General features: G+C 38.1%; 1 protein-coding gene across 1 annotated transcript; it reads left to right on the plus strand.

Moving 5' to 3' along the window:
- Positions 1-395: 395 nt before the first annotated feature.
- LOC111319552 (inactive tyrosine-protein kinase 7-like) lies at positions 396-26944 on the plus strand. The gene is made up of 21 exons (XM_088759775.1): positions 396-573; positions 984-1025; positions 1734-1976; positions 2084-2332; positions 5247-5495; positions 6358-6603; positions 7570-7842; positions 9005-9286; positions 10059-10339; positions 10786-10894; positions 11257-11284; positions 12358-12497; positions 12580-12606; positions 13488-13613; positions 14089-14273; positions 14475-14594; positions 15951-16027; positions 21227-21267; positions 21871-21967; positions 22572-22668; positions 25004-26944. Exons 1-21 carry the CDS (start codon positions 516-518, stop codon positions 26327-26329), a joined length of 4296 nt encoding a protein of 1431 aa, XP_088615901.1. The 5' UTR covers positions 396-515; the 3' UTR covers positions 26330-26944.
- Positions 26945-27011: the final 67 nt, after the last annotated feature.

Genomic DNA, 27011 nt, shown 5'->3' on the forward strand with positions numbered 1-27011 from the left:
GAACAAACGATGGTTCCCAGTAGAAGGATACAGACAGGATACAGTGTTTATTTAGTGATCAGTGAAAGAATGTACATCAGCACTTTTTTGGTGGAGCTTTAACAGCAAAAGTAAAGAATTAAGAATTGAATCCATTAAAATCCTAGTTTTTTTTCTTTAAATATTTTTGTACAGTTGTATATTTGAGCAATGGAAAACAGTGTAATTTTTCCTGGCTTGATAACATACTAAATCCTTGAGTGAACACAAACGAGGCTTACAAATCGGGAGGAGGGTGATTTATAGACTCAAACTATTTATCTTTTTAACTTGAAGATTTTAGTTCTAATAAATCACTGAGAAGAGACTGAGGATGTGGACGATGATAGTAATTTACTTTAGTATTCTTTCTAGTGAGCGGCAGATTTACGCAGCGAAGAAAGAAAAGAGCACAGGGAAAGTGATTAAATACGTGAAACAAGTTAACGATTTGACATTTGACTATTTTCACACAACTAATTGTTTTGAAAGGTTGCATGGTGTGGTCATCGTGGAGTGGCTGCAACGGGTGCAGACAGAATCGCCAAAGAGTCGGTTAGTGACAAGATGGAATTTTTTGAATTTGTAATTCGAAAGTGCGATCGCGGGTTTCACCATTGATTTACAACTTCTAAAGACTTCATGTACACGCGCATTTAGAAGATTTTAGAAATAATGAATTCTCGTTCATAGGTTGCGATATAGACTGCAATCAAAGTCAAGGGCGTTACACCATGTGCAATAGATTGAGAACCAAACATAAGCTATGAGTTTGGTTACAAAAAAAAGAAATGTATATCAATGTTGCATTAACGCGAAATTTGATGCATTCTATGTCATTCTGGTATTTTCTTGCTTGGGAACTATCAAGAAACCTTTAGCAGTTATTTTTAATCGACGCCTTCGTTATAAAAAGAAGATGGCTTACGCCCAATCGTTAATTATCTGGATAACCCTACTTCTAGAATTTAACTGCTCAAGAACTCAGGAATCGCGGCCCTGCAAATGTAAGTGATTTTGTGTTTGAGCAGAAAGACTCATCTGCTGGCTTAAAATATTGCACACATTACCTTTAACTTTACTTTCTTTAACTTCCAAACTCTTTGTGAAGGATGAGTTGGTTTCAAAAACTGAGCTGATAATTTTAATTGGCAACCGCAAAGAGTTTCAAAGCTAACGTTTCGAGCGATAGCTCTGAGGAAGGAGTAACGCTAGCCATTTTACATGATAAACAGTATATAAAACCTCCCCACTCACAGCATCATAATTTCTTTGGAAATTGCCCCACCCCCCGCCACACCCTTCCTTCCGCCCCTTTTTGACACAAACCGAGTTAAGAACTCTTTGCTTTTTCTGCTTGTTTGTTGGTTGGTTTTTTTCTTTGCCAGAGCATTATCATTTATGATTAGATGGTAGATTTTTTTTGTTGTGCATTTTTTTGGTCGATCGATAATAGGAAAGAGCACTGTAGTAATTTTGGCGAAGAGTGCCTAGATTTTCTTAGTGAAAATCGTTGCTGCCATTTATAATTTTTACAGCTGCGGCGAACTAGGAGGAGAAGGAAATTTGCACTAAGTGGGTGAGCGAAGTTAAATGGAAGGAGAGGAGAGGAGAGGAGAGGAGAGGAGAGGAGAGGAGAGGAGAGGAGAGGAGAGGGGCTGGGCTCAGGCTGAAAAAAAATTTTCCTCTTTCTTTTTTTTTTTTTCCGAAAAAAGGTCCTCCTGAAATGAATTCTCGGCGAGAGAAGTCTGTCAAATTGAATCTAACTATTCAAGTGAAATGCCATGTGAAGGGTTTTCCTACACCAGAGGTGAAATGGACAAAAGATGGAAAGTTACTTGATACCAAGAACATGCTCACGCTTAATCGAGTGAGTTATGAAGACGCTGGTCAATACACATGCAGCGCTGAGAACAGTGAAGGGAAAGGGGACGCAGCTTTTCAGATTACAGTTACAGGTAAATGTTGATTTCCTTTTTTCTTCCTGTTGCTCTTGTCAATTTTTGTTTTTCCTTTTTCATACTCACACCTTTTTTTGCACTGTGCTTGTTAATTCCGTGCCCAGGTCCTCCTGAAATTAATCCTCAGCTCAAGAATCAGTCGGTTACCTATAACTTACCGCTTCAGTTAAATTGCTCTCTGAGCGGTTTCCCTACACCTGAGGTATTCTGGACTAAAGATGGGGAGGATCTCGGCAAAAAGAACACTCTCATCATTCGTCAAGCGAGGTTTGAAGACTCTGGCCGATACACGTGCAGCGCTAAAAACAAGGAAGGAAGCAAGAAATCAACCTTTTGGATTAAAGTGACGGGAAGTATGTCTTCCATTTATATTTAAAGAAATGTTCACGTTTACGATTCAAAAATATATTTTTTCGAATCAGATTCTATTTTCAGTTGCAACTTAAAAGATCTAATAAAATACGAGCCTATTTGATGGGGGGGGGCCATCGGTATTTTCGTTCCTGCGGTTTTAGTAATTTTTTCGATTGGTTTTTCGGTTTTTGTGCGGGAAAAAATTTTGGTTTTTCGGTTTTGGTATTCGTTATGGTTTGCAGATTCTCCATTTTATAGCATTTGGTTCTCAGTTTTCGTAGAAATATTGACGCATATCCGAGTTTGGTTTCCGAGGTGGTTTCGGTTTTTCTGTTTGGATTTTGGTTTATATTCGATCTGAGTGACAATTATGCGCTTCCACTAATCTCGAATAGGCGCAAAAACTTAACTTTGTATGTTCCATTTGTAACAACTGTATCAGATCGATTGGGATTTTGATAACTGGGGTTCGACTATCGCGTTCATGTATTGCCGGTTTTCACTGTCACACCATCATCAAAACCATTCAGCAAATAAAGTTAAGATTCAACGGGATAAAAGAAGATGAATATTCAAACAGTTCCGTACAGGAACAATCCTCTGGACTCCAATAATGATTGCGTCTGCTGCTTTTATAATTAATCGCCTGTAATCCTGAGATGATTATGAGATGTTTATCATCTTCTGCTCTCATCCGCAGTGTCACGACAAGAACTGAAAATGAAGGAAAAAACTTGAATTACTAGGAGACTCCGTAAAAAAAAAAAACAACAACAACAGCATTAACATGTAACACCGGGAGACTTCGGGAAAAAATTTGGGTCAAGGTCGGAGTTCTGTTGTTACAGTCCGTAATGTCGACAATATATGTAGCTTCGCCTCCTATAGGAGGTAGTAGCCATACAAATCATCTATTTTTTTGTCCTTCGAGTTGGTATTAGTCTTCGCTGTTCTTCGTTGTTGCCTTCAACCTCGATAGCCGCAGAAAAATTGAATATTTGGCAGGCTTCTGAGTGAATAGAGGCTCTGGGCAAGGTGAGATTAATCTACTATCGAGTTCGCGCACAAACCTTATACTGTGAATCGCCTCCATTGCTTATGATCTGATGCGGCGAAACAAGAACCGTTCGGAACTCGTTGCTGTGTATGTTTAATTTCAATCAGTCAAAAAACTTGCCGCTGCGAAAAAGTTTGTTCTGAGGTATTTCCCTTCTGAGGCAGAAAACTCAGAGGTTTGTTATCAGATACAAACAAGAGAACACCTTGTCAACTGCTTTATTAAGCAGCTGAGGCGAAATGAGACACAAGAATGGAAAAAACTGAAATTTGGCTTGTGCAGGCGAAGCAAGATTTGATTCGCAGCGTCGAAAGTTCACGAATCTTGAATGTGTGCAGTTTGTCGTTTGAGCTATATATGCGTTTACTATTCTGCGGAGTTGGATGGTTACCATACTTGTGGATCTCTCAATGCCGTTACGGAGTGTTGACTTTTGAGATACTGAGTAAACTTCCATTACCGGAAGAACAATAATCACAAGTTATCAATACTACTTTATTCAAATAGACGATACACGATACACGAAAAGGTGGACCGCGAGGTTAACCCTAGAAAGGTCCCCTACGCCCCCTCCCACACACTCACACACATTCTCTAGTAAAGCGGAGTAGCAGTAACTGTGAAAACCGGACTCCCCGTCGCTACGCCTTCTGTCTGCTCGTAAATTGGTCCGTTGCGATGGAAGACTACTAATAATAGATCTTGATACGAAGTTCAAGAGGTCTGCGATCTGAAATTAAACAAAGAAACGAGAAAAAATACATTAACTAATTGAAATTGCAAATTAGCCACCGTAAACACTTAAAATGCCGACGTTTCGAGCGTTAGCCCTTTCTCAGAGTGAAGAGAGGAATTGTGGGTGGTGCGTGTGTTGATATGCAGAAAGAGGAGCTGCGTTATTGGTGGGAACATGGTGATGAGAAAAATATGAATAAATTAGTAGAATAAAAAGCGTTCGTTGATACCTATGGGAATGAGAGTGCCAATTTGAAAGATCAACTGTTGTTCAAGAGTTTTGCGGCTTTCCGAGCTACCTAAATATAAGAAGAGACCATAGATTGCCATTTTCTGCTCAGAATGATTAGATAGTTTAAAGTGTCTAGCATTGAGTGCCAATATTTTCTCAGCACTGTGAATGAAAGGACAAGTTTTGCATCGTGCGCGAGTGCATTTAAAAGTTCCAGATTGGTCCTCAGTTTGGAAAGAGCTTCTGACCAAGAAGTTATCTATGTTTTCGTCACATTTGAATGACATTAGTGGAGGTTGCGAAAAGAGAGTGCCAGTCTTTTGACTGTTTTGAGATCATTTAAAGTTGTAAGAATAATGGATTTAACTGACTGGTTGTGAGGGTGAAATGTGAGAGTGAATGAAATGCTGTCGGAATTTTCCTTTTGTGACGTTAGTAGTGATGACTGTCCATCGATAAGTTGAGCGCGGTGGTGACCCGCTTGAACGACAGAAACAGAGTAAACACCTTCTTCGAAAAACTGGCCCACTGCCTCTAATTTGTCCAAAAGATCACTCATCACTACACAAACGACGAAGTCTTAGAAACTGAGAAAAGGGAATGGAATTCTTGATCTGAAATGGATGCGAAGATGAATGCAAAAAGTACTACGTGAGTCTAGGTTTGTACCCCCAAAAAAAGTTTAACCAATTTATCTCTATCTTACCTTGTAACGCCTTACTCAGTCCAATTTTTTTCTGTGAAAATGAAGATAAAAATTTCCCAAAATGGCCAGAAACATTAGAATAAAATCTCAATGAGAAATATTAACATTGAAATAGACTAGGGTTTTCAGTTTAGTGATGCCACCGTTTTCTGTTTATGTTTTTGTTTTTATTTTACCTTTTAGTTCGACCAAAAGTGGACATTTATGGAGCAAGCAATCTCATTATAGAGGGAAACAGTGTGAACTTGACGTGTGAAATTGTGGCTGGTCGGCCTAAGCCTGAGATAACCTGGCTAAAGAATGGTACTGAGCAGGAGAAGAGTTGGGTTCCCCTTTTCCCTAAAATAGATAAGAGCGACGAAGGGCGGTACACTTGTAAGGCACAGAATGCTGCAGGCATATTTGAAAAGGAAGTCAAAATTTTTGTTAGGGGTGAGTTTGTTAGTCTCACATTTATATTTCAAATCAGTAATGCATTTGGTTTGTCTTCCGGGCGAAAATTAATGTTCAGTGGGCCGGACTCTGGTAAAGGGGTTTGGGTCTAAGCTTCAGGGTCATTGTGAAAATAATTAACGACTTGTTTCATAAACAGTATAAACTGTTGAACTAGTAGCTCTATGTCCTAAAAATCTTCTAAAATTTCAAGAATTGTTTTTTAAAAGGCAGAACTAAAGGAACTTATGGAGTCCTTTTTAAGTATTTATAAAGAGATTCCATCCCAGAGCCTTACCCCACGAACTTTAAAAGTATTAACTTTTTTCTGTTTCTCTGTTGCAAAGGGGGCACATTGAATTGTAGTTCCCATAACGACTGATCCTACTTGTTAGAATTTCTAGGAATTACCTGCGTTTAGTAACTTAGACGGTCAGTCTCTCTAATACATCTTGTGTTGTTGGGTGAGATAAGAGTACTTAATAAATAGAGAACAAATTTCGGAAAACCATCAGAAAAACTTGACATCTAATGTTTCAGCTATTAACTGCAAAGGATTCATCTGCTAGGATCAGGTTCATTAAAAGTGTTTTTTCTAGACCGTTTGATCTTATAATTTGTTCCTGCGTGATGGTTTCAAAGCTCAGTTAGTAATATAGCCTGGCCTATGTGGTTTTTGGAAGCATTTGCATGATCATCATGCAGGCCTTGATTATCATAATCAACGCCTGTTCAATCTCCCTCTTCATTTTTATTTAGTTATTTATTTTGATGGGGAAGGGGGGGGCGTGGAATCGAGGTGGAGCCTTTGTATGAGTAATTACCATATTTGCAATCTGCGTTTTTTCTACTCACTTTGCAGTTCCACCCCGTGTGGAGTTTGAGTTCAAGAATATTAACATTGAAGTTAACTCCACATTTACTGAAAAGTGTTATCGAAGAGGTGATCCAGAAGTATCTGTCAACTGGACCAAGGATGGAGTGTCACTTAGTACCAACAACACCCTGGTCATTAAACGCGCGACTTTTAAGGATAAGGGCAATTATGAATGCACTGCTCAAAATTATTATGGCAAAGCTAACGCCTCCTTCTGGATCGATGTCACAGGTAAACTCCATACTGTAGTCTGTGTCATATATTGAGCTTGTAACTGGAGAAAGTGTTAGTTTTCGTAGTTTAAGCCAGAATAAAAAGACATTTTTTCTCTTTTCACTCATTTCTTAAAATAAACCAATGACTAAGGAATAATGATCTGATGCTACATTTTCATTACATACTTATTTATTACTGAATTTGGAAAGAGATTTGAAAAGAACTTCCATGTTTATTAAGTTTCAATTTGCCAGCATTAGTTCGTTTCTCTGTTGAAGGGTTCCTGATCATATACAGTTCGTTCTGATCTACGGACACCCACTAGTACTCTCCGAAGCTGAAATACAACTAAAACTACAAATAAATTCATAATAACAACTCCCAATATTACATTATGACAAACAGTTCATGTGGTCTCTTTTAGCAACATCATGCGTGTACTCATGTTACGGGAAGTAAAACTTAGAAAAAAGATAGGCTTACTTACAATGTACTTTGTTTATTCGTTTGTTAGTTTGTTTGTTTGATTTTGCAATTTATTTAGGGTTAAGCGGAAAGGGTTAACATTGTCAAGCTAGAAATGGATACTATGAACTGAAGAAAACTGGTAATCTTGGGAAATGGTGGCATGGCTTGTTGGCATTACACCTATTTCACCTACTAACCAATAAGAAAAGGACGAATAAATGAATAAATAGATAATTAAATCATTATTGCCCCGTAGTATTGCTAAGATAGGAAAATATTTTTTAGTAAAATGAAAATAAAAAAAAAATGTTTTAATGTCACATTGGGCTGGGCTATACCTTCCTTTACCAAAAGTGAAGAGAACTGATTACGGAATAACTTGGATTGAAAATAGGTTTGAGATTTACGTAGTTTGCTTTTATTTTGAAACAAAGTGTGAAGGGAAGGGGTGGAGTGTTGAATAGAATGGACAATGCGACCCTCTGTTTAACCTGGTGATCTTTTTACTTTAAGTCTCTCCTCAGATCATTGCGCCTCCAACAGACCAATCTGTTACCGAAGGATACCTTGGCAACTTTAAGTGCGTAGCCTCAGGTGTTCCAACACCAACATTTGTCTGGGATTTTAATAATGGTGACCTGCCATCTGGTATCCATCAGACTGATCAAGAAGGAGAGTCGCTGCTGGAATTGCCACGTGTCACAAAAGAGATGGAGGGGACTTACAATTGTACAGCAAAAAACAAACAAAATATAGCTAGTTCCTCTGCAGTACTGCGTGTTTATGGTAAGTTTATTAAAAAAAATGATAAATAATGTTCTTAATTAGCATGAAGATGAATATAAAGGTGAAGAAATTAGAGATGAACGTGAAGATGAAAATAAAGATAGAGATGACAGTGGTGGTGAAAAAAGAGGGAAATAGGCGCTCAAGGGTTGAGCATTTAAACTGCTTCCAGACTACATATAACTTCAATTATGAACTCATGTGTACAGACAAAGAGACTAAAAGATGGAATAGGAACAATTGTTATTGAAGTTTCCTTATCATCTAAGTTAGAATCTTCTTAAATCTGAGTAAGCTGAAGAGTCAATAGGGACGATATCAATCCTAAGTAACAATATTCTTAAGCCTATTACATTACTTAGGTATAAGATTTGTAACAAATTATTTGATTTCAGACTCCAAAAGAATCCGCTATTTGAGTCAACTGAGTAGATCTGAAAAGACTTTTAAAGGGAGGAAAAACTATAAGTAATGGCGCCATCATCTGTTGATGAATACGAAATACTTTAAAATATGACGTTCGCCGGAGGGCTAACGCTCGAAACGTCAGCCTTTGTAATCGTTACGGTGGCCAATTTACAATTTAAACTTTGTTGATATGTCCAAATTATTTTGTTACCCCCACCGACGCAGCCCCAAACAGTTTATTTCGAGACTATCTGCCTTTATTTACTTTAAAACATGCTTGGTACATCTTAGCTGGAATATTTTAACGAAGATATTTCTGCTACGGAGAGATCTGGGAAGTTCAGAGTAGAGCAGAAGAATCTAAAAAGGAAAGCGAAAGTCAAAAGCTATTTTTGCATGTGATACAAAACTTATCAATCTTGAAAATGAGCAAGGTAATGGAAACACAAAAGTCTGCTTCAATTCCTGAACGAAATATGCTGTGAAATGGGGATGAAATGTTCGAAATAACTTCTTTGGAAATTTACCTCTCTTGCATCTATTCACAGAGTAAAATTTGCAGAACTTTTTAATTGGTGATGAGACTAGGTCAACTGAAATGTTCTGAAAACATTATTTAAAAGGCCACATCTGGATCGGTTCGTTTCCGTACCATCGTTATTTGTTAGTTTGTTAGTTTATGTTGTGTAGATACTGCAGCTGCAACTTCCAAGTGACATAGGGCTTTTGATCAATTTTCTCTCTCCTAATGTAGGAAAAGCCTCTGCTCAAGTTGTTCCAAAGACAAATCAAACACTCACAGCGGGAGAAGTCCTCACCTTGACCTGCAAAGTCAACAGGGAAACCGTCAACATAACATGGAAAAAAGACGGAAAATCATTCAAAGAACGAGCAGCTATATTTACCCGATTAAGTGAGAGAAGGAGTAAACTTGTTATTACTGAGGTTGTAGAAGAGGAAAGTGGTGAATATTCTTGTGAAGCAAGAAACAAGCTCGGAAGTGTGGCTCACTCTTCTGTTATATTGGATGTAAAAGGTAAGCTGGTGTGCCTGTAAGACCATTGCTGTAAACTTATCATCGAAGTTAGAATTCTCTTAAATCTGAGTAAGCTGAGGTGTCAACAGGGACGATATCAATACTAAGTAAAAATATTCTTGAGCCTATTACATTACTTAGGGATAAGATTTGTAACAAATTATTTGATTTCAGACTCCAAAAAAATCCGCTATTTGAGTCAACTCAGTAAATCTGAAAAGACTATTAATGCGAGGAAAAACTATAAGTAATGGCGCCATCATCTGTTGATGAATATGAAATAATTCAGAGTACGCTTGGTACATCTTATCTGGAGTATTTTAACGAAGATATTACTGCTAGAAAGAGATCTGGGAAGTTCAGAGTAGAGCAGAAGGATCTGACAAGGAAAGCGAAACTCAAAAGCTATTTTTGCATGTGATAGAAATCTTATCAATCTTGAAAATGAGCAAGGTAATGGAGACACAAAAACCTGCTTCAATTCCTGAACGAAATATGCTGTGAAATGGCGATCAAATGTTCGCAATAACTCCTTTGGAAATTTACCTCTCTTGCATCTATCCACAGAGTAAATTTGCAGAACTTGTTAATTCGTAATGAGACTAGGTCAATTGAAACGTTCTGAGGACATTATTTAAAAGGCCACATCTGGATCGGCTCGTTTCCATACTATCGTTACTTGTTTGTTTGTTAGTCTATTTTGTGTAGATACTGCAGCTGTAATTTCGAAGTGACATAGGGCTTTTAATCAACTTTTTCTCTCATAATGTAGGAAAAGCCTCTGCTCAAGTTTTTCCAGCGACACATCATTCACTCAGAGCTGGAGAAGTCCTCACATTGACTTGCAAAGTCAACAGGGAAACCGTCGACATAACATGGAAAAAAGATGGAGAATCATTAAAAGAACGAGCAGTTATAGATACCCGATTAGATGAGAGAAAGAGTAAACTTGTTATTACTGAGGTTGTAGAAGAGGACAGTGGTGAATATTCTTGTGAAGCAAGTAACAAGCTCGGAACTGTTGCTCGGTCTTCTGTGATATTGGGTGTAAAAGGTAAGCTGGTGTGCCTGTAAGACCATTGCTCTAAACTAGAAGCTTGAGTTTTTATGTTCCTCAACTTTTCCATTGTTGTGTTTTCATCTTCTTGAAACTAAGATCATTAATTTAAAACAAAGTTAGATACAGGAGCTGCACCGCGTACGTGGAGATAAGGTGATTTCTTACGATAACGTACATAGTGTCACGAGTTCATGTTTAAGTTACACTCTCATGACTGTTTCCTTTTCTGCCGTAAGATTGATGTTACTCTTTAGCGAGTATCATAGCTGATCATATTTCATCACCTCAACACAAGCAGTAAATAATACGAATGTCAAATAGTCATTTGTTGAGACAAAACAAAGATTAATAATTCTACTCTTCCACTTTTCTACCCTGAGAATTGGCGAGACTGGTTGCCTTTGTTAATAAAGTAAATTGCTTTTCTACATGAACTGCTGTAGCCCCTTCCAGCAGCTCACTGGAGTGGTACTACATTGGTGGACCTGTGGCTGTCGTCATTTTCCTCCTGGCTCTCATTTCATATATTAAAAATCGCCGTGCGACAGGTAAAAGAAACTTTTAGTAGGCCCCATAGGTTACCTAAGCAAAATGTTTTGATATGGCAAATTGTGGCTTTTTACTTGTCAGTGTTTAGGATTATAAGAGAGCTATTTTTAGCAGGTCACATATTAAATTTCCAAAACTGATATCGAGGACCACTTTTTACTCCCCGCAATCTATTAGCCAATCAAAACACAAAAATGTTATAAATTATATCCAGCTAGTCATCATGGCAACCCACCTTATTCCTTCGTAGTTTTAGTCATAGTCTGATAAGTTACAAGTGACTTCTGAACCGAGTCGCAAGTATTTACTAAGTAAATGAAGTCATTCTTGCTCACAACGAAGCCATTTCTTCCATCAATAGCCTTGCAAGAGGTGCCCACCAGGTTGGGGTAGGTTTATTTTCTTTCTTGAATGCTTACTGTTTGAGTATATCGTTATACACGAAGTTTCCAACTCTTGAAGAAGTCTGAGCAGAGGATTGATAAGCGCCCGTGCTGGGAAAACTACGTCGTTTTTCAGCTTGAACCCTTTATATTCATCGTTATGAATACACAGGCCCAAAAAAGTTTTTCCTTTCGAAGCAGTGACATTTTACGAAGCAGCTCTCATCAACTGGAAGTGAAATGTTCCCTGTTGTTTTTCTGTTTTGGACCGATCTGTCCTTGACCTGTTTTTACAGCTTGTTCGGCATTTTTTGTTTGTTTGTTTGTTTTATTTTTGACCAGCATGAGGGGTGGCAAACTTGTAAGGAAGATTAGACGTTTGGGGTCTTCGCCACTCAGAAAATTACAGTTAAAATAAGTAACACTTGCAGTATTGTAGTCCCATCTCAAATACTACTTGATAATTCGATTGTAAGCCGATCCCTATTTGTAGACAACACTTCGGTTGGTGTTGGTTTGTGTTTCATTTCCCGCGTATATTCAAAGGACGTAAAATGCAAAAAAAGCAAGGCTGCACCAGGTTATCTTCAAATACCACCTACGAGGTTTAATCAGTGCTGTTTGAAAATTGGATTTTCGGTTCTGTGCTCATGTGTCACCGGTTCAGTAAAGTAGCATCCAAATTTCACTATTTCAACAATTTTTTCAAAGGGAAATATAGGAATTTTCTGACGCGCTCAATATAAATTCTTTCATAGACACTCGCATGGATGCCCTTTAAAAAAAATCTTAAAGGAAGATATAGAAACTCTTGTTGCTATGTTAATGGAAAACTTGTGGTTTTGTTAAATTACTTTGTTATTCGTCTTGATGCAAATGAATGCAATGAAATAAAAACGCAAGACAATATTAAAGCAACTCTTGTTAAAACTAAAAGGCAAAGAATACAATAAACTAGACAGATATCTAATAACAAATAGGTCAACCTCGTTCCCAATATTCCCAGCTGGGAACGAGGTTGGCTAATAGGTAACAACCATAGCTAAATAAAAGTCGTGTTTTCAAATGCAATTACTCAGTGAAGAGCATGATGAAGTTGAGATGGATCAGCTGAACGGAAACACTGATGGATGGGAGATTGCAGTTGACCGACTGAACTTTCGCGAGCCTATTGGCAGAGGGGCATTTGGCTCAGTATGGCGAGCGCTACTGGGCTTTCGTTAATTGAAAGTTTGATTGAACTATCCTCAACAATCAGAGCGCGCGTTGTTTCTAAGTTATGTTATGAAAGTGTCTAACAGCGGAAAATGCCACAATAATTGCGTCTTACTTTACTTTTATCTCACTTCCAATCACGTGTTTCCCATATGCAGGGGTGGTCGTTGGTCAGTATTCTCAAGCAAATTCCCCCTAACGTGGAATATTTTGCGATGTTGCCCTCTGAGAGACTTGACGGATAGTTTTGTTATGTGACCTCTAAAAGGCCAGGAGAGCGTGTGGTTTCGGGGAGACAAAAATTCGAATCATATGTCCATACACGACATGTTATATATGACTTAGCGTAAAAGCGTATCACCTTATTTTGTAAACTAAATTGCGGACCTGTTGTAAGTCGTAAAAGAGAAGGAGACCAATAAAAACAAAACCATAAAAAACAACAACAACAAAAACAGAGAAACAAACGATAAAACAATGAAAGAAAAAAGAAAAACCAAATAGTAAAAGAAAAGATGAAGCACAGTGAACAATTGCTAAGTGTTCTAATACTTACTATGACATCTCGACCTTCGGTCTTCTTCCTTTGGACGAAAGCTGAAAATCATAGTAAGGAGCCTACAGAGTCCCATGGACTTACCATAAATCTTGGAAAAAGTAACAAATAATATGATACAATTAAACAAGTGATTGTTTTAACATTTTGACGGTAGAGAACAGTTTTGTTTTTTGTTTGTTGTTTTATGTTTGTTTTGTTTTTTTTTTTTTTTCGGTGACGACGAATCTAGTTGCGGAAATATCATGTTCAACACAAATGAACAGAAGCGCCAACTCACTTTTTTTTCTTAGCAAATATAAATGAGTTTTCTTTTTAGATATGTAGATCATATGTGCTGTAACGTGTGCTGATTATTTAGCACCAAAGATACAACACCTCATGATGAGCATGTTCGCCACAAAAAAACAAAAAAAAAACAAGATGCTTGTTCTTTTGGTTTCCTAGCAATCTCTGGAGAGCAAGGAAGGAGAGCCCTGCTGAGAGAGATCGATTTATTAAAACTCTTTGGAAGGATGGGCCATGAGAATGTTGTTAAGTTCATTGGCTGTGTTACAGTTGGAGGTAATCAGCTATTGTTATGATTGTAATCAGCTAAGTCACAGTAAGGATAAAAATATCAGTGAGGCGAACCGCTAATAAAATCAATTCCATCACTACTGCGGTGAGGTAATTCAAGGAATATTTCCATTTTTATGTGGTTTAGAGAAATTAGTTTAATTTTATGCATTTTTTCTAGCTTTGTAACATATACATAGAAATATTGATAAAAGCTTCTATTCAGGATGACAAGTCTCTGCCTATTTACCTTCCTTCTCTTTTTGTAGGTCTTTCCGTTCGTCTGTCTGTCCGTAGGTCTCTATTTACCGTATGTGTCTGTTTGTCTTCGTAGTCTGTCAGCGTGTTTCCTTCTTTCCATTTTCTATAACAGATGCAACCTACTATATAATTAAAATAAACATGTACAATTTAGAATTTGGAACGTCGTCTCTGTTTCCTTTATAATGATTTACCAGCGCCTTTTTTTAACTTTTTTTAGCTCAGCCAATACTTATCATGGAGTACCTGTGGCGTGGTGACTTGCTGGGTTACCTCAGGAAATCCAGGGGGGTTTTCGACCACTACCATCGTGGGGTCGGAAGGGTCGACCACTTGACAACATATGACATGGTGCTGTTTGCTAAACAGATCGCAAATGGTATGACTTTTCTCGCGTCTAGAGGGGTAAGTGCTCAAACTCCTCTTGGTTTGCATTTCGCAAGTCGATCGCCATACGACTAAAATGATGAAGCACATTGGAATCATTGAGTCACACGAAAATAGTCTGAAACATACCTCTTTATATTCCTTTTCTCCTTTAATGTGAATTGTTTGTTGTTTAGTTATTTTGATACTAGCCCATCACATCTTTTTTTTCAATTTCAGATAATTCATCGTGATCTTGCAGCTCGCAACATCCTTCTCGATGAGCATCGTGTATGCAAATTGACTGATTTTGGGCTCTCTTATCAGGATTTCAAATACGGCGCAGGAAATGCCAAGAGGGTAATTTTCAGAAATTTCTTAATCACTTGTTCAGCGAGTTTTTATTTGACTGTAATCAAATACATCATAGACCATAGTGTGAGGTTAGCTTCCCGTACGTGTACACCAAAGGTATAGACGAGAAATTTGTTTTAGAGCTGTTGGTATGAAAGATTCAAATGTGAAAGAACTAAGACGAAAAATGGGCGTATGCAAGTTGATGACGTCAACTAGGCCACTGCTTGAAACTAAAACCAAAACTTGAACTATTCTGACGAGCCTTTCTTCCTTTTATAATGTTTTACCGCCAAACATGTTTCCGAGATACAATGAATATATGAAGTTCATATATTTTGAACTGCGGTATTAGATACGTATGATGCACGATCCTCGCAGTAGATAGCGCTATTTATGCAATAGCGAAAATCAGACCTGAAAAGAATCAGGCCTGTACGGGACTCGAACCACTGACCTCTGCGATACTACTGCAGCCCTCTACCAATTGAGCTAACAAGCCAACTGGGACCAGGCCGTTAAGTTGATTCGTAATAAACCCGTGAAAGTGATAAACGAGATACAATGAATATATGAAGCTCATATATTTTGAACTGCGGTATTAGATACGTATGATGCACGATCCTCGCAGTAGATAGCGCTATTTATGCAATAACGAAAATCTGACATGAAAAAAATCAGGCCTGTACGGGACTCGAACCACTGACCTCTGCGATACTAGTGCAGCGCTCTACCAATTGAGCTAACAAGCCAACTGGGAGCAGGCCGTTAAGTTGATTAACTTAACGGCCTGCTCCCAGTTTGGCTTGTTAGCTCAATTGGTAGAGCGCTGCATTAGTATCGCAGAGGTCAGTGGTTCGAGTCCCGTACAGGCCTGATTTTTATCAGGTCTGATTTTCGCTATTGCATAAATAGCGCTATCATGATCTACTGCGAGGATCGTGCATCATACGTAAACATGTTTCCCTTATCGAAATGCCATTCTTAGCGTTTCAAAAGTTTCATACAAACAAAAAACAAATTGTACACTGTACCAAAGGAATGAACGGAGGGAATAAGAAAATCAGAGTTGATAAATGTTCTTTTAAGTGCAAGAATACCAACTCAAACATGTCCAAGGCAGTAACACAGGAGATGTAAAGAAAAAGGAGCATGTGATCTGGATCCAAAGAGATTTGTAGAAACACGTGTGTTGCTCTTGAATTTATCGCGACTCCTCGCATCTTTGGTGAGAAAAGTTGAAAATCTTTATGCAAAATATTTCAGAAATTGTATTCCAGTGTATTTAAATTACATATGCTTATAGTATTCTAAATACTCACCCAGGGATGTATCCCAATCAAATTCTAAATACTCACCCAGGGATGTATCCCAATCAAATGGAGTGCACCCGAGATTCTTTATGGCCATGTGGAACGGCTGTCAACCAAAAGTGATGTGTACGTACTGCACTCGACATTAAAATACATTATCAACCTGTTTACGATGCTCACTTAGCGAATTTAAGGGTTTAGAATAATCTGTTTTGTTGATCAGAGTGTTATTAGGATACGTCGAACCAGGAAATCTGAGGGTACAACTGCAGCATAAGATTTGGATGAGTATTGAGTTTAACGGGCAATAGTTAAGTGTCCCTGTCTAAGGAAGTGTTCTTAGGGCCAAAAGTGGTGGTCAACCGATTTGCCTGAGACTTGGCAGAAAAGTTGAGTGTGATAAGATATTTAAAAAGTCACTTTGGCTCACTTCTTTGACTATTTTTTCTGGAGTTTCAGGGGGGTCCCATTTTTGGCACATAGAGCACCAAAAAATTAATCCTTCTAGGTGGTATTTTGAAAGTGCTATAAAACTCCATTAGTAAATTGTGCTGCCAAATGATTTTGACCATGGACTATACTAAAGTGGAGCTTTTATTTCATAAATGTAACTTTGTTCTCAAGCAATTAGACTAAAGTTAGGTCAAGTTTGAGGTCAAAATCACAACCCAAAATTGCTATTTTTCAAAAAACCCTAACATTTACCTGCCTTCTTGCATAACTTTCATACCACATCCAGTATGTACTTTAGTGACCCATTTATCAAATCAGTTGAGATTGGCTTATCAGGGTTTGTTAGGTTTTTGGCACAAACTCTCCATGCCCCTCTGAGGCCAAGCAAAATGGAATTTTTAGTATAATTCATGCTATAATTAGACCAAATTCTTGACATAAAGCCCTAGTTTTGTGTTTGGTGGGTTAAAATGAAACATTAAAGCCAAATCAGTGTTATTATTCCGAAATACCTCGACGCATTGCTTACAAAAGCTCTAAGAAGGCCTCTGATTAGCACTACAGACACCTAGCGGTTTGGGAAAATAAAGGTAACTTTTTTCGTATGAAAATCCTGTACCCATCATAGAGCAAAAATGATGATGTTCTGACCTTCATATGACAATATTTTTAAAGATGCTTGAATTTTCTCTGACCTATGTTTGTTTGGCCATATTTCCATACATATCATACTCCAAGCATGTAAAGTCTCTATGTTTGGTCAGGCCAGAAATTAAAGAAACCAGAGTTGTTAGAAGATGTTTTATATCCAACCTTTGAATAGACTGAATAGCTCCGGCAAATACCATGCAAACATAAGCTTACGTGCCGCGGTAAGCACCGTCCAGGTAACTTTTGATCCACCAGAGATCTTAGATACTTTAGAACTGAATAAATGGAACCATCCAACAAAGAGGGAATCCACAGTCAGAAGAGCTGGATGACAAAAAATTATTTATGTTTTTATGAAATATTCCACACGAGACATGAGATGATGCCAATAGGACCCGCCATTGTGAACGTGAGAATATTAGAACTGGACCGAGTTTCCATTCATCCCCCTATTCAAGCGTAAATGTTGCTTGTGTCCTTATCAAATATTAAAAGTGTAGCGATAACAAGTTTCAGGATAGCTTAACGATGGCGCTTCGCTCCTTTGGAGGGGTAAATGATCAGTGCCGTGACGCGTCATGGGCTCTGCGCGAAACAGGAATGACTCCTTTGTCGTCTTACGATAATGACATAACTGCTTGGTTAATACACAAGTAAAAGGGGTCAGGTGCGTCCGGGGCGAGAGAAGACCGGCCGATACCAAAGCTACAAGTACAGGTAATTCAAAATATAAGAAAGGGCTCATACACGCGCATAAATGTAGTAAATTGCTTTTTAAGTGCCACTCTTGCTAAGAGCGGTCCTCTGAACTTCCCGTCCAAAAACAATTTTCCTTAATGTTTTTCCTACGAAAAGAGTTTAGGACACATGTTTCAAAAATAGTTCGGTTGTTTTCCATTTGGTTTTTTTAGGAAAATTTCAACTTTCGCGAACTCTCTGCCAAGGGAAGATTAGCCAAGGTGTTGCAAAAGCAAACAATTAGTCAACTGCAGTGATTGTGCGAGTTTTTTTGACGTTGAAATTATAGGTAGTGCTAATCGTAAGGCGTTGTAATATGAACCTCTTCTAGAGGTAGCAAATTCCTGTGATTGTCACAAGTGATGATCAACCAGCCCGCGTTACTCAAAACTCAGTGAAGGTTGTGTGACTCCTCGACTTGGTCCAGTCCTCTCACTCTCACATCCAATATGGTGGGTCAGTCGATACAATAAGAATCGCATCTCGAGGTGTTGCATGGCATGTTTCATATAAACTGCAGCGCAAAATATTTGTTATTCAGCTCTCCTAACTGTGGGTTTCTTACTTACTGCCGGATGATTTGACGTACCAGGGAAATCGGATGGACCACAATTCCCCTGGACGCTACTCACTACACCTTGTGTGTATCATCCTGCTCTTTTACTGATGCCATCATTCGTATTTATAAGAGCTAGCAAGGCTATGAAAAGTTTAACCATAGATCTTCTGTTAACGGTCGTTTTCGTTAAGCTCACTTCATATTGCATCAAGAAATTGGCCCGACAAAATATAAAGACTTTGCATGTTTATGAGTATGGTATGTATGTAGTTATGACCTGAAAAATATAAAGCAAAGGAAATTCAAGCATCTTCAAAAAATATCCTCATATCTGTTATATCTAGGTGAGAACATCATCATTTTTGTTCTATGATGGGTACTACGTTTTCAAAGATAAAAGATTACCTTTATTTTGCCAAACCCTGGTGTTTGTAGTGCTAATCAGTGGCTTTCTTAGAGCATTTTTTTTTGCTCAACAAAAGATTCAATAAATATACAAGAAACAGAAATTAAATATTAAATCATTAAAGCCGAAGTGACAGTATGAGATAAAAATACAGAAAGAGAAACCCATGACAATAAATAGAAGAATACATGAGTTATACACTACTATTAACTGGATTTAACTTTCGACACATCGTTAATTATTCGTTCTACGTCAATATAACTATCCTGAACTTGAAGATTTTAAAATAATATTGTTGTTATCTTTTTCTTGAAAATATGTTTTGGAAGATTATTTAAGTTTCCTGGGATGCTATTAAAAATTTTACAACCAATCCTTGAGAATGAGTTTTTATGTTGATTTAGCCTAGAACAGTTTATGTAATAGTTACCAGCAGATGAAGATCGGGTATTATGATATCATTGTGTATTTGGTGGGAAAGAGTAAATAAACTAGAAAGATTGGGGGGAGGGGCGGTTAAATTGTTATGGACATCATGCATTAAGAGAGAAGAGAGTTTAACGTGAAGCATATTAATTGGCATAATATTAGCTGATATAAAATAAGGAATGGCGCGTGAATTATAGTTGGCAAAGTTCATTGATCGCACAACCCTTTTCTGGAGTATCAATATTTTCTCCATATGAGACTTAGCTACTTGGCCCCAAGCTACAAGACCATATGATCAATAAGGATAAATAAGTGATCTATATATATTTAGTAATGTCGAATATGGTACAAGATGCCTTAGTCCACAAATTATACCAATGCCTTTACTTATTTTTGATGCAATATGACTGATATGATGTTTTCAAGTAAGGTTACTGTCAATAAGCACACCTAAATATTTCACATAGTCTTTACGCTTCAGGTCAATGAAATTTTTTCTATTATTATCACATATTTTTAGATTTACTTTGTAATTAAGTCGCTTCTGGCTGGGATGGAAGATGACAAAATTGGTTTTCTTTACATTTAAAGAGAATTTATTTGAGGCTAGCCAATCATAAACATTCATTAGTTCCACATTCACCACTCAGTGTTTCAAGAGATTTAAGGTTTCTGTCGGCAAATAGCAGATTTGTATCGCCAGCGAATATTTACAATGCTAATTTATCTGAAGCTTTGTAAATGTCATTGATATAAATAAGAAACAACAATGGCCCTAACACAGAGCCCTGTGGGACCCCACACAGGGTTTTTTCTTTTTGGGATATGTAGGATCCTATTTGTGTGCTTTGGACCCTTCCAGACAAGTAAGATGAAAACCAACCATTTACAACTCCACGAATTCGATAGTGATTGAGTTTATGTAACAGGATCGAGTGGTCAACGGTGTCGAATGCTTTTTGAAAATCAATAAAAAATTCCACATAAGAACATACCCAGATCCATGTTAGCCTGGATTTTGCTGACTATATCGAGGATCGCATGCTCAGTGGAATATCGCTTTGGAAAACCGTATTGTGACCTGTAAAATATGTCATGCTTGTTCAAAAATACTTTCAGTCGATTGCTCATAACTTTTTTCAAAAATTCTGTTAAATATTGAAAGGAGCGATATAGGACGATAGTTACAATGATCAGTTTCATCTCCATCTTTGAACACGGGAACAATTTTGGCATGTTTTAGTCTCGATGGGAAGCGATTTGTAAGGTATAAGTTGAGGTATTTCGGAGTAATGACACTGATTTGGCCTTCATGCCTCATGTGAACTCGCCAAATACAAAATCAAGGCTTTATGTCAAGAATTTGGTCTGTTATAGCATAAGTTATGCTAAAAATTTCATATTGCTCGGCCTTAGAGGGGCATGGAGAGTTTGTGCCAAAAACCTAACAAACCTTGACAAGCCAATTTTTTGTCAACTGACTTTAATAAATGGGTCACTAAAGTACATACTGGATTTGGTATGAAAGTTATGCAAGAAGGCAGGTAGAGGTTATGGTTTAATTTTTTGAAAAAAAAATTTGGGTAGTGAGTTGACCTGAGATTAGAGCCAACTTTAGTCCCAGGTCTCTCTCTGTCTAATTGCTTGAGAACAAAGTTACATTTATGAAATGATGGAGTTTTATAGCCTTTACAAAATGCCGACTGGAAGGCTGGATTGTAGTGCTCTATGAGCCACAAATGGGACCCCCCTGAAACTCCAGAACAAATAGGCAGAGTAGTGAGCCAAAGTGGCTTTTGAAATATCTTATCACACTCAACTTTTGTGCCAAGTTACAGCCAAATCGGTTTACCACCACTTTTGGCCTGTGGAACACTTTCTCAGACAGAGACACTTAAAACCTGATTAGGAAAAAAAAAGAGACATGAAAAGATAAATGAATGATGAAATAAATAACTATGGAGTTTTTATATTTAAAGCATTGTTTATATCTTGATAAAAATATTCTAAAACATTTGAAGTATCTAAGTTAAAGATTACTTTTCTTCTCTTGTTGACATGAGTCGTCATCCTTCTATTTCTTCCACAGGTGGTCTTATGGCATAGTCTTGTTTGAAATCTTCACAATCGGTACTCAGTTAACTTATCAGTTAGTTTACTTTCAGATAATATACTCGCCGAATCTCCTTGCACAATTGTTAGTTGAAAGGGCAGGCGCGTTGCGTGTTCATTTTTTCAAGTACGCACAAGTACATATGATCTAGAAACCTAAGTAAACTGAGTGAAAAAAAAGTAACCTAAGTAAACTGAGTGAAAAATCAGTTCTTTATTTCTTGTTTTAAATAGTTGTGTGAATACAAGCAAAGAACAAAGCGTCTTGCCCTTATTTTGACCAAACTTGGCGCAAGCACAACATTAAATCCAAATTTTTCTGGTCACTTCAAGTACGCACGTGCGTATACGCGTAGAGGACGCTACGCCCCTGAAGGGCATACCATGAACAGCTACAAAAGCATTGCATTAGAGAGAAGTAGTAATGGTAATACTCAATGTGGCTGATGAATAAACTATCTCATTACATTGTTTGGAAACGTTTCTTCTTCTATCTTTTGTTTGATGTAAATAGGAATATTCTTCGATAACTATCGTTTTAACATTTAAATCATTCCGATCGTGCCCATTGAGATGTAAGAGATTACAACAAAACAGTTATACTCTTTTATTTGTCCACAGGAGGTATTCCATACGAAGGATGGTCTGAAACCACGATAATGAGAAAAATCTATCAAGGTTACCGTTTGCCAAAGCCTGAACATATCGACGACAATTTGTAAGTTCAGCTTCCTCTGTATAATACTGAACATTAATTGTACAAAAAATATCTAACGTTACATAAATAAAGTGTGATACGATAGCTATCGTGGTCGGGTTTCTTGTAGCTTGCAGTAATTTTATCAGATGATGAAAAAAGCGATGGTGGTGGTAATGATGATGTAATTACTTCGTGAACCTTAAAATCTGTTCAAATTGAATAAATAGTCATCCTAACAAACTTGCGCTATAAATAAAACAAAACTAAACTAAACTAAACCAAAGCAAACCAAAACCAAGACAAAAAAACCAAAACAAAACAGAACAAAGCAAAACAAAACAAATTAAAACGAAACAAAACAAACACTCAGCAAAAAACAAAACAAAAACAAACCAAAAAGGCATTTAAAAAGAGATTCCCATCACCCACTTAAATCAGTTCAAAGTTAGTGAGTCAAATTCACAATAAGTTGGGTTTTCTAATCCAAGCTCCGTTTGAACTGCAATGTAGCAAGGTAAACCAAGCGATTTTCTTTTTTCTAAACTTAGCATTTCAGTTGTGATTGTAGCTAGTTGTGGTTACGCAACCCTTACAGTAAGAAAGTTTCATTGTTTTTCTGTAGATACGCGGTGATGTTAAGCTGCTGGAAATATCAAATCGCTTCCCGGCCACATTTTGTGAACCTCTGCAAAACAATGGACACCTATCTTAAAACAAAGGTTTACCATACAGCATCTTATTCAGAAGATACGTTGTCGGTTCTGGGTTTTTTGCGTTTTGTATTTTGGTCTTTGTTTCTCTTCGTTGTGTTGTGTTTGTATGTTTGACTAGCTTTTCTCCTTTTCGAAAGTGCTTGTTTGTTTTTGTGAGGTGCAGGTCTGTGTATCAGGATCACAGGTCATTTCATTAACATTAATTATATTATAATAAAGTTCGGATTTAATGTGTGCTGTTAGGGGCTTAAAGAGCGTGCTCTACTAGATTACAAAACACGGAGCTGAGCTAAAGCTGTCCGCCATCGGCCAATTTGTACTTCCACCATTTCCCAGACTTCTCTCTACTTTAGTTTTCGTTAGCTGAAAGCTATATTTCGGAACAAACGACCCGGCAAGTGGCTACAGAAGAGCCAAACAACGGTTTGTAAACAAGCCAGGTGCGGTAATCAACGTTATCATTACTTGAGAAGAGACAAAAATCCTGAAAGAGAAAATGAAAAGGATTGCTTGAATGCTTTCGCGCTGAGTCAAAGTGTGAGCTTTTACACGGTAAACATAGGCAACAGTCCTATAGTACATATTTTCGTATTCAGAAATATAACAGAACAAAAAAGCCAATAATAAAACTTGAAAATATAACCAAACTAGCATAATTGTTAAAATTCATACAAATCATGAAGGTGTAAAGCGACTCCTGATCTCCGGTCATCGCAGTGACGCATGCCTCAGAAACTCAGAGAGAACAACTAAGGGCTTACTCTAATGTCCTATCCGTTACGTTGAGTGGAAGGCCTCATCAGTCACAACAGCCGTATGTTACGGCGCTGTCTTCCTGAGCGATCTTCAAGTTCCTAAGAATTTGGCTTTCGTTCATTCATAAAACATACGCCTGGGGTAGTTCGCTTGCTAATGCCCTTTGAAAAACCATGCATGCTATAATGAGACACTGTTCGGCCTGATTTCACCGTGATTCTGTATCAAGAATAGAAAACTTCAGGTAAAATTTTTGTTAGATTCGAGTTGCCGAACTATTTAAGTTTGTGAACTCTTACAGATTGTGAACATTGATGGTTTGACATTTTTGACGGCTGAAGTCTTATTCAACCAATCGGATTATTTGAATCATTCTAGCACGGATTCCGATTGGCTCATTGTGGCATGTTTTGTGATAGTATAGAATATACCAACGACACTTTTGTTTGCTTCAAAAATTAGAATTTCTTTTGAAAATAGTAAATAATGCGTTGGGAATTTTACGGAATCTTCGTTATAAAACAGATGTTAAAGCAGTAGCGAGAAACAACACTCGACTACGTCTCGCGTTTCCTCTTAGATTTCTCTGGCCGCTTTCTTTACAAAAGACCAGAGCATAGTCTAGGCTTCCTTTATTCTTAATTAATGGCGAGTATGGAACACCTATTGAAGAGATACTTTGGGAAATTTGGAAGAGGAGTTCCACGTTAGCTGCTTTTGTTTCTTTATCAATTTATGCATGTAAATTTTTATTAATATTTTTCATTTGGAATTTGGAATTTGGAATTTGGAATTTTTAATATTATGAATATGTGATATTTTTAATCATCATAAGTCTGCTTTAGCTGTTTCCTATGATTGTGAAGACCCACGTTTGTTCAAGTCTATCTGCTTAAAATGTAATAGTGCTCGTCCCTTGTCTCGTCCAACAACTTGTTATATGTAGCTGTTGTTTCTCTTGTATTACTGTGCTTTTTAATATGTCTCGTTTTATTAGTGTCCGGGCCCGCTGTAATTGGCCACGGCTGTTGCGGTGTCCCTGCCAATGTTCTTTCTGTGGTCTGTTTGTTTGTTTGTTTGGCGAAGCTAATAAAAAAATAAAATAAAATGAAATAAATCGGTTCCTGTCTTTGCAATTTTCATTATCTATTAAGTGATTCATCTTTGGAATTTAATCACTTTCACCAGAGTATGGTGAGGGTCGCACAACAGAGCGTGGCTCCAAATTAAGTGCGCCCACCCATCCCACCCCAGGGGAGGACATCCACCACACAGTAATCTCGTGTGTGGGAAATTAACGTCTCCTACCCCTAACCCTGCAGGAGACGGGACCTCCATTTATTCGTCCCCATCCGAGATTAGAATATCTAACCATTTCTTGATGCTATAGAAAGGTAGCAAATTCTTCTCAATTATTTTAAGATCCTGAGTGTTGGTCCGGCCGGGCCTCGAACCCTCGACCTCCCACACAACAGTCCAGCGCTCTATCCATTGAGCTAACCGGTATTCGGAATGTTCCTGGCTCCATTGTTGACTTCATTAACTCACTAATTAATTCCTGATTACCTTCTAATCCTTATCACAGACATATGTGGATATCGTGGACATGGAGAAGTATGATCACGATAAGTACAAGTTTATCGATGATCGCGGAGCTGTTGCAAATCGAGAAGATGCAGGACCAGATGAACAAGGAGCAGATGCAACAAACCCCAATCGTGAGGTGGGTGAACACGGTACTACTGCACATCCTTTTGTGGTTGCAATAGACAATGGCGCTACAGCTTTCCCTCTCACAGTTAGCGTAGGAGATGAAGGAGCAGCTGCAGCAAATCCCGACCGGGAAGTGGGTGAACGCGGTGCTACTGCGCATCCTTTTGTGGTTGCAATAGACGGCAGTGCAACAGCTTTCCCCTTCAGAGTTAACGTAGCAGACGAAGGAACAGCTGCTGCAAATTCCGACTGTAAAGTTGGTGAACACGGCGCTACTGCGCATCCGTTTGTGGCTGCAATAGAAGATAGCGCTAGAGCCTTCCCTCTCGGAATCATAGGAGGAGAAGAGGGTGGGGCAGCACATTCTTTTCAGAGTGATGAAAAAGATATTGAAGTCTCAGCGTACCTTTACGAAAGTGATACTTTACCATACCTCGGCGAGAACGAGGAGGAAGATTATGGTGACTCCGAGTGCCCTCTTGGGCTTGAGGAAGAAGATATTGACGACCCTGAGTGCCCTCTTGTGATTGAGGAAGAAGATATTGATTTTTCACCATCTTCTTTGGTGATGGACGATAACAGTCTTGGTACTCTGGCATGCCCCCTTGTGACTGACGAGGACAATCCTGATTGTTCAACATGCTCTCTCGTGATTGAGGAGGAAGATTCCGGCAGCTCAGCATGCTCCCGTATGATTGGAGAAGGAGGTTTGGAAGCCAAAGTATGCCCTCCTGTGATTGAAAAAGAAGATTCTAGGTCTGTAGCACATCCCCTTGTCACGGTGGTGAACAAACCTTGTGCCTCACAATTTCCTCCCACAATCGAGGAAGATGTCGATTCCTTCGATTACCCTCCCCTGATTGAAGAAGAAGGCCATGTCGATTCCGCCTCTCCCCCAGATGTCGAAGAAGGCGAAACCAGTAAACCTGAAACTAATGCTGATGGTCAAGGTGTTACAGCAGTACAATCTTTAAAGGAGGCAGGAGAGGAAGAACCTAACACTTGCCAACTTGAGAACACAGAGGATGAACAAGACGATGTTGGAAAACATACGGAGGACCAAGGTGATGCTGTAGACCTTTGTGATGAACATGTTGGTGTGCAAGAGAGTAATGGTTACCAACTGACTGCCGTGGATACAGACGAAACCGGAAATGACGAAGACGAGGAGTCATCCGAAGCAACTCCTTTTGTGTAGGACTGAGGCATGATACCAGAATTGCTGAACCTCCAATGTTGTAGTCGTATATTGCTCAGTGGTAATTTGTGGTCTAGATCTCAAGAGCCTTAGGGCTTACCTTTTGTAGCTCCTGATTTTAAGATGTAATATTCATCTTACAATTATAATGCTTTGTTAGTGATGATACTCATTTTTATAGTTTTGTAAATGGGGGTTAAGTGGAAGTTTCCTTGAAAGAAAACTTGCTTATTTACTTCACTTTTACACTGCTTAGGTCAGCGTTTATTCACTTGTTGCACCCATGAGTGCTTTTTCTGTTATCGACTATAGACTGTTAGAGAAAAAAAGATACAAAAAAAGAGAAGGTACTGCTGTTAAGATAATTTTTATAGCTGATCAAGTCAGACATGCTTAACAAATTTGTGAGTGTTTTCTAAGTATAAGTAATGTTTCCTAATTTTTGTAAGTGCATTATAGAGAAGAAAAATGTTATTGACTTGTTCGTCTCGAAGCAAAGTAAGTGTAAAGAACTCAAAGTGACCGTTATGGACGTCAAATAAATCTTACCCTACTAAAAATAATTAACTTGTTGTAAGACACTCCATAAATGCTTCAATAAACTAATATAAGTAAGCTCCGTTTTGTTTACTCCATGCATTGCTACAAATTGCGAGTTCGGATTAGACAACTTTCATGGAGA

Source organism: Stylophora pistillata, chromosome 5 (assembly GCF_964205215.1).
Source record: "Stylophora pistillata chromosome 5, jaStyPist1.2, whole genome shotgun sequence".
NCBI classification, from domain to species: domain Eukaryota; kingdom Metazoa; phylum Cnidaria; class Anthozoa; order Scleractinia; family Pocilloporidae; genus Stylophora; species Stylophora pistillata.

Coding starts and splice junctions, on each gene's coding strand:
- LOC111319552 (XM_088759775.1), top strand. CDS start 516: ATGGTGTGGTCATCGTGGAGTGGCTGCAACGGGTGCAGACAGAATCGC. Junction 2,333..5,246: donor TTGGATTAAAGTGACGGGAA/GTATGTCTTCCA, acceptor TTTACCTTTTAG/TTCGACCAAAAGTGGACATT. Junction 22,669..25,003: donor ACACCTATCTTAAAACAAAG/GTTTACCATACA, acceptor TCCTTATCACAG/ACATATGTGGATATCGTGGA.